General features: G+C 46.6%; 1 protein-coding gene across 1 annotated transcript; it reads left to right on the plus strand.

Moving 5' to 3' along the window:
* Positions 1–2,339: 2,339 nt before the first annotated feature.
* Positions 2,340–2,937, plus strand: LOC137657525 (uncharacterized). Its single transcript, XM_068391864.1, has 2 exons — positions 2,340–2,475; positions 2,621–2,937. The coding sequence occupies exons 1-2, from the start codon at positions 2,340–2,342 to the stop codon at positions 2,935–2,937; spliced, it is 453 nt and encodes a 150-aa protein (XP_068247965.1).
* The last annotated feature ends 8,071 nt before the right edge of the window (positions 2,938–11,008 follow it).

An 11,008-nucleotide genomic window follows, 5' to 3' on the forward strand; every position in this document is an offset into this window, starting at 1 on the left:
AAAATATAGCTTTTTATGATTAATAAGCGATTCGTTATTTAAGATTACACCAGATCCTCGGCCAACTTTCTTTACTCAAGAGATAAAAGAGAACTTTACAAATCTTGTCTCTGCATCATCATATAAACTCTAAAATCTCTCTCTCTCTCTCTCTCTCTCTCTCTCTCTCTCTCTCTCTCTCTCTCTCTCTCTCTCTCTCTCTTTCTCTCTCTCTCAGAACAGACTAGTATTTTCACAATTTTCATTCAAAATTAGGTTAATTTTCTGATGTATGCCTTATTTTGTTTATCAGTTGCACGTGTATCAGGCTTCTGATTTTTTTTTCTTTTTTTTTTTTTTTGAGAAGGAAGACAAGATTAAAATAATATTGATCCATTTTAAATAGCATTTCATGCCACATTAAATCTTGTATCACAATAATTGGAGCCAAAAACTAATGCAATACATATAGAATAAATAAAATCTTGTCACATTACAAAATTTTATAACATACCTAACAACATTTAGTAGACCGTTTGAAATAAACTTCTATCCATCTATAACACCCATAAGAGAATGCATCTTTGAAAAAAATCATGTTACTTCTGAAGACCATTGAAACGAAAACTACATCGAATCCCTTATAAAATCCTTCCTCCAAATTTCTTCTTCTCAAACAAATGCAAATATCCCACAACGCTTAAGGAACGAGGAAAATTTCCCGATATGGACGGATAAAGAAAAAAAAGAAAAAACGTCAAAGTATGGTAGCATCCACTAGAAACCAAAACAGCGTTTTTCCCTGGGTCATCAGCGGCAGTGAACCTCGTAGTAAAATAGGCTATTGTCACATACCTACTTTTGCCGATGGGGTGTGGTATTGTGCTTTGACTCTATCTCTCTCTCTCTCTCTCTCTCTCTCTCTCTCTCTCTCTCTCTCTCTCTCTCTCTCTCTCTCTCTCTCTCTATTTTGATTGCTCAATTCCCATTTTATCTTCCTTGATAAAAATATTAAGTAATTTTTCATAGTTAATTTGAAAGAAAACAAGGTTTCACACTAGTATAGTAGATTTGACTATTTTTTTGAGGGGACTCACTTGAGCCAACTCACTTATTTGAAATTATTACCTAATTTTTTATTTGAGATCTGGAATTAATTTCAAAGAAGGTTGAAGCAATTCTGTAGCCTCTAAATTCAACACCACTGTAATACTTGTTATCATAAATGTCTATCTACGTGAGCAGTAGAAAATATAACAGTATTTCTCTCTCTCTCTCTCTCTCTCTCTCTCTCTCTCTCTCTCTCTCTCTCTCTCTCTCTCTCTCTCTCTCTCTCTCTCTCTGTTTAATAATAAAGACAGTGTTGGCAGTCAACAATTTATTGGTATTATAAGGAAGCTGTAAGTATCTCGAAAAGGAAATTCATTCTCTTGGATTTGTTACGATAGAAAATGGTGACCGTAGCCCCAAATTATTTATAAAATCCCCAGTCTCCTAAGACTTACATATCTCTCACTAACAGCTTAGCGAGAGGATCACTTTTCATCGGCCATAATTTACAGCAGTGACTGAATATTTCAGTGTTTTTCCCGTAGATTTTCCAAGATTTAGCGAGTTCAATCACATTTGGACTGTGTCTTAACACTTTTTATTTTTTTTATTTTTGTGTTATTGAGACCACTTATAATCAAGTTAAGTTCGACAAGCTGAAAAGCTACCATCGTGTGCTTACGATGGCAGTCAGGGGTTCTTCCCCCATCCCTACCTCCTCCCCTCGCACCAAAGAAGGGAAGGATTATGAAGCCAAAATGTCTCACCTTGAGGAGCTACAGAAAAAAGCCCAACCAACCTGTAATGTAGCCAGTCCCTGGAACTTCATGGGACGTTCAAGAAGAGACCTATGAGCTCCTAGAAGTAGGAAAAGAAGAAAAACCAACAGCAGCAGAAGAAGAAGAAGGAAAAGAAAAAGATGAAGACAACCAGGACACCAACAATAACCCTACCCAGCAGCCACCTCCACAGCAGACCACCGACAGCAAAACACACCCGACCAGATTCAGTCTCACTCCTGGCCCCAACACAACCTTGTATGCTGCCATAGCCACCATGGAGGATTGGAATCCACACCTGAAAATGACTATTCGTCCCAATCGCAGTGGACAACTAGTCATATCTGCTCAGGACCACCAAACCAAAACATTTCTTGAGCAACAGGACAACGACCTACAACTCAACCTAGCCGACAGACACACCACTATTATCATAGTGTACGACCTCAACCTGCCACTTGAATCTGCCAAGAGATGTGAGGGGAAGGCTGGAAGGAGATCCCACAAGCTGGAGGCAGTCATCAAGGGACCATGACCTCCACAGCTCTCCTTCTGCCACTGGGGCACCTTCTACACCGAGGAGTACTTCCGAGAGCCTCTCAGATGCTTCAGGTGTCAGAAGTTTTGTCACCAAAGGAGCCGCTGCACAGGCCCGGGGATCTGCACAGTTTGTAGCAGAAGACAGCACCCAACAGCCTACTGCATTGCCAGGTTCAAGGCCGGACATCCCACCATTGCAAACTGCCCTAACTGCAGAGGATCTCAGCATGCTTGAAATGACAGATGTCCTGCAAGATTGCAGCACATTGCAGACCGCCAGGGAGTAGATCGCCACTACATCCTGCACCCACGTCAGCAACGTCGAACTTACCAACCTCCAACCAATCACGCCCCTCCACCAACCAACCGCATCTCCCGACAAAATCCTAACCCCTCCAGACATGCCATTCCTGAATTTCCTTCTCCTCCAAGTCTTCCCCCAGCACGTAAACCTCAACATCCTCCCAGACTTCCTCCAAAGTCAAAACGATCCCCTTCCCACACTCCTTTCATGCCCTCACCAGTAGGATTTACCTCTCCTCCAACTCCTTCCACTGCCTCCCAGCAGATTAGACCTAAACCTTCCTAATCCTTCTCCATACTTGTAACCCACATGCCCAGTACCTCCCATTTCTTAAGCGAGTTTCCCAGCCTACCTAGTCCCGCTGTCAGAAGCCAACCAAGCGCCTCACGCCCCGCCATACCCCCAGTAACTGATTGGAACGATTATGACCTCATCTCTTGCCTCATGGATGCTTTCATTGCAGCCATTTCTAATGTACTCAGTAAATTTTCAAAGTCCCATAAGACTAAGTTTACCCAGAAATCTCTTGATGACTTCATTTTTGATAATACCGCCCAAGAACTTCAAGCTTAAGTCCCTTCTTAGTCCCTCCAGAAAATGATCCTAACACAACCACTTACAGCAACGAAGATACCCACAACAACACAAGAGTGAAAGTGCTCCAATGGAACTTATGCGAACTCAGAAATAAGTTCATCGTCCCACAGTCCCAAACTTCAGTGCATAACCCAGACATCATTGTACTGCAAGAAACTTTGCTAAACGCGAACACACCATTTGTGTTATCAGGATACAAAGTGTACACCATGTATCTAACACCAACGACAGGAGGATTAACCACTCTTATCAAGAATAGCATCCCCTCTAAAAGAGCACCAAGCATCGACTCTCACAGTCCACAATATCTACAAGTCTCCAGCCAAAAGCATCAATGCAGAGGGGCTCTTTGCCGCCGCCTCTGAGGATGACACAATAATTGCAGGTGACTTCAATGCTAACCACCCACTTCTGAACTCAATATCAGCAATAAATCAAACAGGCAGACACTTGCATGCCCTACTGCAAGAATATCCCGATGTAACATTGCTTAACAACGTTACAGAAGTAACCCATTTAAGGGATGGTCGTTTAGACCTCACCTTCCTATCTAGCACCATACAAAGAGGTGCCAAATGGCGACTGCATCCTGTACTAACAAGTGATCACCTTGCCATAAATGTTGAACTCGAATTGGAAAAATACCCCCCTCCTCCTCCACCCCCAAAAAGGAGGAACCCAGACTTTGCTAACTGGGCAAGATTCAAGACAGCTAAGACAGAATGGGCTCTGGAATACATCAAGAACCCTCACATTGACATTTCCACCCTATCACTTGACTTCAACAAGGAACTGGAGGCAGCTGCCAGTGTATCCATGCCTCAGAAAAAAGCATCCTGAAAGGAAACACGCCGACACACAGCTGCATCAAAGAAATGAATGCCAGAATCAACTGAACCAGAAAACTCTTCAGGAAATACAGAACTGATGAACTTTATGATCTACTTGTAGATATCATCAAACAGTCTCTACAGGTAACACTAGAAGTGAAAATAGACAAATGGTATTCATGGTGCCACGAAGTTAACTTCAACACATCCCTAGCAAAAACATGGGGCTGGTTCAACAAAGTCTCTGGGAAATATAGCACACCCAGAGTCACCCATCCGGACCCATTAACTGAAGCTAACAGAATTGATAATAACTTTGCCGACCGAGCAAAAAGCACAAATCTCCCTCTGAAAACCATAAATAGGCAGAGAACATTGCTCCCAATCAGGAACAATATCAGAGAAGCCACCTGCAACATGAGAGATGACAGCGACAACCCCTACACCATGGAAGAAGTCAACATGGCTCTTGCAAAAGGCAGAAAGGACACTGCCCCAGGAGCTGACTTAATCAAATACAGCATGCTAAGGAATATGGAAAACCACACGAAGTTGGTGTACTTGCACTTAATCAACAGAACACACACTGAAAGACTACGCCCAATAACATGGAACCAAGAGGACACAAAACCCATCCTAAAACTCAAGGAACCAGACACCTACCGACCCCTAGCTTTGATAAGCTGCACCGAGAAAGTAGCTGAGAGAATGGTACTTAACAGATTGCAATGGAAAAAAGGCCAACTACATCACTGCCTATATGCCTACAGGAATGGCATAGGCACTCAAGAATGTAATAATGTATTGCGGATGTTCTTACAACAATTAATGAAAAAAAAAGCCTTTGTCATCTTTCTCAATCTTCAGAAATCATTTGAGCTAGCCAGCTCTCCTGCCATCCTCTTCACACTTGTTGAGAAAAGAGTAGGACATTTACAGGCCTGGGCTCTGAACTACACACTAAACCGAGAAGCTAGATTCACCTTTCAAGGAAAAACAACCGAAATCATCCTCGTAGAAAACGGAATGCCATAGGGGTATACTAAGCCCCTATCTGTTCAATCTACTTATGGAGAATCTAGCCACTCTAAACCTCCCAAACGGAGGGGAAATCTTCATATACGCCGATGACATATGCATCATCTGCCCACATAAAGTACATGCAAGGAACGCTATCCAAAAGGCACCGGGCATGATCCAGTCTAAAGATCAATACTAACAAGACCAAAGCCATGGCCATGAAACCCCCACAAAACCCCCAGAACTTTACTCTTAGGGGTGAAGCTGTGACGGGCCGAGAGAGGAGTTGTGAAATCAAAGGCAGATTGGAAACGACTGAGTTATATTGTTGTGGAACACTCTCCTTATATACAAAACCTCAAGGCAACAGGACATGACAAGTTCACAAGACAGACAATATCACAGAGGAAAAACCAGACAGGAATTTTCATGTTCGTTTCAGTGCGAGGGAGGAGCGAAGATACAAGCATAATATATACAAAAGGAATTATGTACAATTGTGTGAAACACCGTTGGTACATGGCTCCCCCCCCCTAAAAATGACATACTGTACATGTTAAATAGGGCGCCCTGATCTAGAGAGGAGAACTGTAGGCGGGTCATCTGGCAGAAGATAAGCAGGTTTTAGACGATCAATGGAGACCCAGTCTTCTTTGCCCCGAATGTTTAGGAGGAATGCTTTCGGACTGCGTCGGATCACAAGGAAAGGTCCCGTGTAAGGGGGCGTTAACGGTGGCTTGCTGGTGTCGTTGCGCAGGAAGACGTGCGTTGCAGAGTGCAAGTCCGTTGGTATGTGATGCTTCGCTGGGGACTTGTAAGTCTGGCGGCACGGAGTAAATTTTCCCACGACGTGATGTATGCGCTGGAGATCGTCGGAGGAGGTTGTAGAAGGAAAAAACTTGGCAGAAACGACCAACGGGTTGCCATACACCATTTCGGCTGCCGAGACGTCGAGGGCGTCTTTAGGAGTGGTCCTTAGTCCAAGGAGGACCCAGGGAAGCTGAGTAAACCAGTTGCAATCCTTGCAGCGGGACATCAAAGCTGCTTTGAGGGTGCGATGAAAACGTTCAACCATTCCATTGGCAGCGGGGTTGTAGGCCGTTGTCTGATGTAGGGTGATGCCCAGGAGATTCGCTATTGACGTCCATAATTGAGAGGTGAAAGTGGTTCCCCTGTCAGAAGTAATATGCTCAGGGATACCGAATCTTGAAATCCATCCAGAGAGTAAGGCAGATGTACATGAGGCGGACGTTGCAGTTTCCATGGGAATGGCTTCAGGCCAACGAGTGGAGCGGTCGATGACGGTAAACAGGTAACGATGTCCTTGTGATGTGGGTAGGGGCCTACAACGTCGGCGTGAATGTGTGCGAAACGACGCTGAGGTTGAGGAAAGGTGCCCACTCCTGAATCCGTGTGTCGATGTACTTTGGAAGTTTGGCAAGAAGTACAGGCACGGACCCAATCCTTAGCATCCTTAGAAATGCCGTGCCAAATGAACTTTGCCTTCAGCAGCTGTGCAGTAGAACGGCACGAGGGATGTGAAAGGCCGTGGATGAAATCAAACACCTGTCGGTGCATGGGAGCAGGAATCCAAGGTCGCGGTCTACCAGTACTGACGTCACAGAGGAGGGTGGTGTTGGAGTTTTCGAGGGGAAAATCCTCCCAACGGAGGGACGTGCAGGATGTCCTACAAGCTTGATACTCTGGATCCTGTCGTTGGGCTTCAGCCAGGGTGTTGTAATCCAATCCCAGTTGAATGGCAGCCAACGTGTTTCTTGACAGGGCATCGGCAACAGGATTCATTTTCCCAGGGACGTATTGGAGGGTGCAATTGTATTCAGTCACGGCGGAGAGATGTCGGCGTTGACAGGCGGACCAGGCGTCAGACTGTCGAGTGAAGGCGTGCACCAGAGGCATGTGGTCTGTGCGAATGACGAAGGGCGTACCTTCTAAGAAATGGCGAAAGTGACGGACAGCCAAGTGCACCGCCAGCAATTCTCGATCGAAGGTAGAATAACCCGATTCTGCCTTGGACAGTTTTCTGCTGAAGAAGGCCAATGGGCGGGGCGAGCCTTTGACCACCTGCTCGAGTATTGCACCAATAGCGACGTCGCTGGCATCGGTGGAGAGAAGGAGAGGGGCGTGTGGGATAGGAAAAGTGAGAGCCGCAGCAGTTGATAGGGCCCTCTTTGCATTGCAGAAGGCCGCTTCTTGAAGGGGACCCCACTTCAAGTCCTTTGGCTTGCCCTTGAGGGAGGCGTAGAGGGGAGCAAGAGTGGCGGCAATGGCTGGCAGAAAGCGGTGATAATAGTTCATCATGCCCAAGAATTCCTGCAGAGCTTTGACGGTCGAGGGCGTGGGGAAATTCTGAACGGCTGCTACCTTCTCAGGGAGGGGATGGACTCCTTCAGGAGTGATACGGTGCCCTAAGAACGACACTTTGTTGGCGCCAAAGGTACACTTGTCGTACCGGACTACAAGGCCATTTTGTTGCAGGCGGTCGAGCACGATGCGCAGGTGACGGAGGTGTTCCTCTTTTGAGGAGGAGAACACAAGTATGTCGTCCACATAACATACACAGAAAGGGAGGTCCCCTAAGATGCCATCCATGAGACGTTGAAACGTTGCCCCAGCATTACGAAGGCCAAAACAGGAGTAATTGAAGGTGTATGTGCCAAACGGAGTGGTGATGGCGGTCTTGGGGATGTCTTCTGGGTTCATAGGCACCTGATAATACCCCTTCAGGAGGTCGAGCGTAGAGAAAACCTTCGCTTTGTGCAGGTAGGAGGTTACATCGGCAATGTTTGGGAGGGGATAGTGATCCGATTCTGTTTGCATGTTCAGGCGCCTGTAATCCCCGCACGGACAGAGGTAGCCGTCTTTCTTCAGAACGATGTGTAAGGGTGACGACCATGGGCTGGAGGCCTTTTGGCAAAGGCCCATTTTCTCCATTTCGGCGAACGTCTGTTTGGCGGCTGCTAATCGTTCCGGTGCCAGACGTCTGAATTTTGCGAAGACTGGGGCTCCCGTCGTCTTGATATGGTGATAAATACCGTGCTTGGCAGGAACCGTGGGCGTTTGGCGAAGTTCTGGACGGAAAACTTCCGGGTACGACGTGAGGAGGTGGGCGTAGGCATCCGTGGGTGCGCTGATGTGGAGAGCGGGGTTAGAGGGGACGGGTTGAAGAGGTGTCGACAAGTACGAGTCTGCGTTGACCAATCGTCAGTGGGCGACATCGAGCAGAAGGTGGAAATGAGAGAGGAAATCCGCACCGAGGATTGGCATTGTGATGTCAGCAACGAGAAACTTCCAATTGAATTTACCATTTCCGAACGATAATGTGAGGCTCTCGTAACTGTAGGTGGGTATCGCAGATCCGTTGGCAGCTACCAAGCGGACGTCGGCAGATGTAGACAGACCACGTTGTGCCTTGAAGAGTTTCCTTGGCAAAAGAGAACGACAAGCACCCGTGTCTACCAAAAATCGCACGCCCGTTCCTGCATCCTGTAAAAAGAAAAGATTAGAAACACCGGAGGCCACCGCCACAAGCGATGGCCTACTTACACGTTTTTTGGCCACTGACAATCTTTGGCACATTTCTTCGCGGTTGCCCCGAATCTGAAGTGGTAGTAGCAAAACTGCGGTGGATGGGAGGTAGTAAGTGGCTGTAGAAGTCGTTCGTTGGGGCGCGAGCAATTGGTGGGTGGTGGGCGGCTTTGTCGCCGCTTCGGCACGTCACGGGGTAGGCGTGTATGTCCTACGGCATTCATGTCAGCTTCGGTTGACGTTGAATAGGCATCCTCGTCGTCAGGGGTGGAGGCGTTGATGGAGGTCTTGAAGTGGCTGTCCATAAGGGCGTCGGCTTTGGTCATCAAGTCCTTTATGGGTAAACTATCGACATCGGGTATGGCAGCGCGCACAGGTTCAGGTAAACGGCGTATCTAAAGGGCACAGAGTAGGTTCACCTCACGAGGAGAGCCGTCTGCGGCAGGTTGAAGGCGAGCGATACTGGTCATTTCCCTGAGGGCAAGCGAAGCCCTTAGGTCCCCCAACGGTTGTTGCGAGAGATGAAAAAAGCTTTGCTATACGGGCGGCTGGCGACGGCGAGTACTGCTGCAGAAGGTATGATTTGAGGTTGTCATACGCTATTGGGGTGTCTCCTTGTTCACAAAGCCAGTCGGATATTTCTGGGAAGGTGTCCTCGGGTATCGCCGCGAGAACATAATCCGCTTTGGTGGTTGAGCGAGTCACGCCCCTGATACGAAACTGGACTTCTGCGCGCTGAAACCAAGCAAACGCCTCTCCGCTGGCAAACGATGAAAGTTTGAATGGAGCGGCCGCAGCACCAATTGCCGTAGAGTCCGCCATAGTACCAACGATGAAGGGGCGAGGGGGTGGGGGTGGAAGGCGGTAGGAGCGAGTCGACTTCCGGGGTCACCAATGTGACGGGCCGAGAGAGGAGTTGTGAAATCAAAGGCAGATTGGAAACGACTGAGTTATATTGTTGTGGAACACTCTCCTTATATACAAAACCTCAAGGCAACAGGACATGACAAGTTCACAAGACAGACAATATCACAGAGGAAAAACCAGACAGGAATTTTCATGTTCGTTTTAGTGCGAGGGAGGAGTGAAGATACAAGCATAATATATACAAAAGGAATTATGTACAATTGTGTGAAACACGGTTGGTACAAAGCCATCGAATGGGTAACCCAATTCATGTACCTAGGAGTAATTATCAGCAAAACTTTATCATTGGCCAATGAAGTAACCTACCTCAGAGAGAAAACTAAAATTCGTCTTTCAGCCATAAAACGAATGACCTCCCTCAAACAAAGAGTATCAAACAGCCTCCTAAGACTGTTTTATGTACAAGCAATTCGATTCTGCATCAATTATGCAGCACCTACGCTCACCTTACTGACTGACACTCAAAAAGCATCATTGGAAGTGGTGCAAAACAACGCCATGAGACTTATCAGCGGCTCTCCAATGTAGACTAGATTCTGCTTGTTAAGAGCCGAAACTATCCCAATTTCCCTTTCAGCCAGGATCAACATCAGGAACAGCAGCATCATATTCAAGTCAATCATCGCAGACAGTGAATGCACACTGAACAACAAACTCAAAAGACTTCTCCCTCTGCTGGAAGAGCTAGACACATTAAATTCTCATGCAAAGAAGCTGTTAGACACACTGAGAAGAACGCAAATGCAAAATGAGGCCCATAAGGACAAGGGACAACAAAAGCACGAGGGCCACAGCACTCCTGCCCCTTGAGCTCAGGACCCCATCCTATACAACTTCACCATCCTTCCAGCAGCAAGCAAAGCTCTTGCACAGAAACAGCAAAAAAGGCAATCAGGAACACACCAGCTCCTAATATCTACTACACTGATGGATCGCATGACAGCGATGTCCCTGCAGCAGCCGCTGCCGTTGTCTCTCCATCAGACTACAGAGAAAATTGGAGACTTTCAAACCACGCCTCCACCATACAAACCGAGCTAGTGGCAATTGCAAAAGCCCTAGAACACTCTGCCAACCTACAAGAAGGAAACAATACAATCCATACAAATTCCAGAGGAGCCATCCTGGCTCTCAGCAACAAAGAACCTAGTGAAAATGTTTACTTCATCACAGCAATTCAGTTCTTATCCATAGCTCATCAAAGCAACAATGGGCAAGTAACCCTGAATTGGATCCCATGTCACACTGGAATTACTGGCAATGACGAAGCTGATCACCAAGCCAAATCTGCTCTAATGTGCCAGACAATAAGCATCACTTTGCAACCTTCATTCAAAAACATCAAGAATCAAATGGCTGCCTATTGCAACATCCAAAAGACAAGCGAAGTAAGGCAAGCCTTCCTTGTTGGACCAAGATCTGCAAAGTGGTACATC

The sequence above is a fragment of the Palaemon carinicauda genome, chromosome 18 (genome assembly GCF_036898095.1).
Source record: "Palaemon carinicauda isolate YSFRI2023 chromosome 18, ASM3689809v2, whole genome shotgun sequence".
Lineage (NCBI taxonomy): Eukaryota > Metazoa > Arthropoda > Malacostraca > Decapoda > Palaemonidae > Palaemon > Palaemon carinicauda.

Bases quoted from the DNA above. Each gene is read 5' to 3' on its own strand.
- LOC137657525 (XM_068391864.1), top strand. From the start codon at position 2,340: ATGACCTCCACAGCTCTCCTTCTGCCACTGGGGCACCTTCTACACCGA. The intron at 2,476-2,620 runs GTTTGTAGCAGA...AGCACATTGCAG, and splicing joins CAGGCCCGGGGATCTGCACA to ACCGCCAGGGAGTAGATCGC.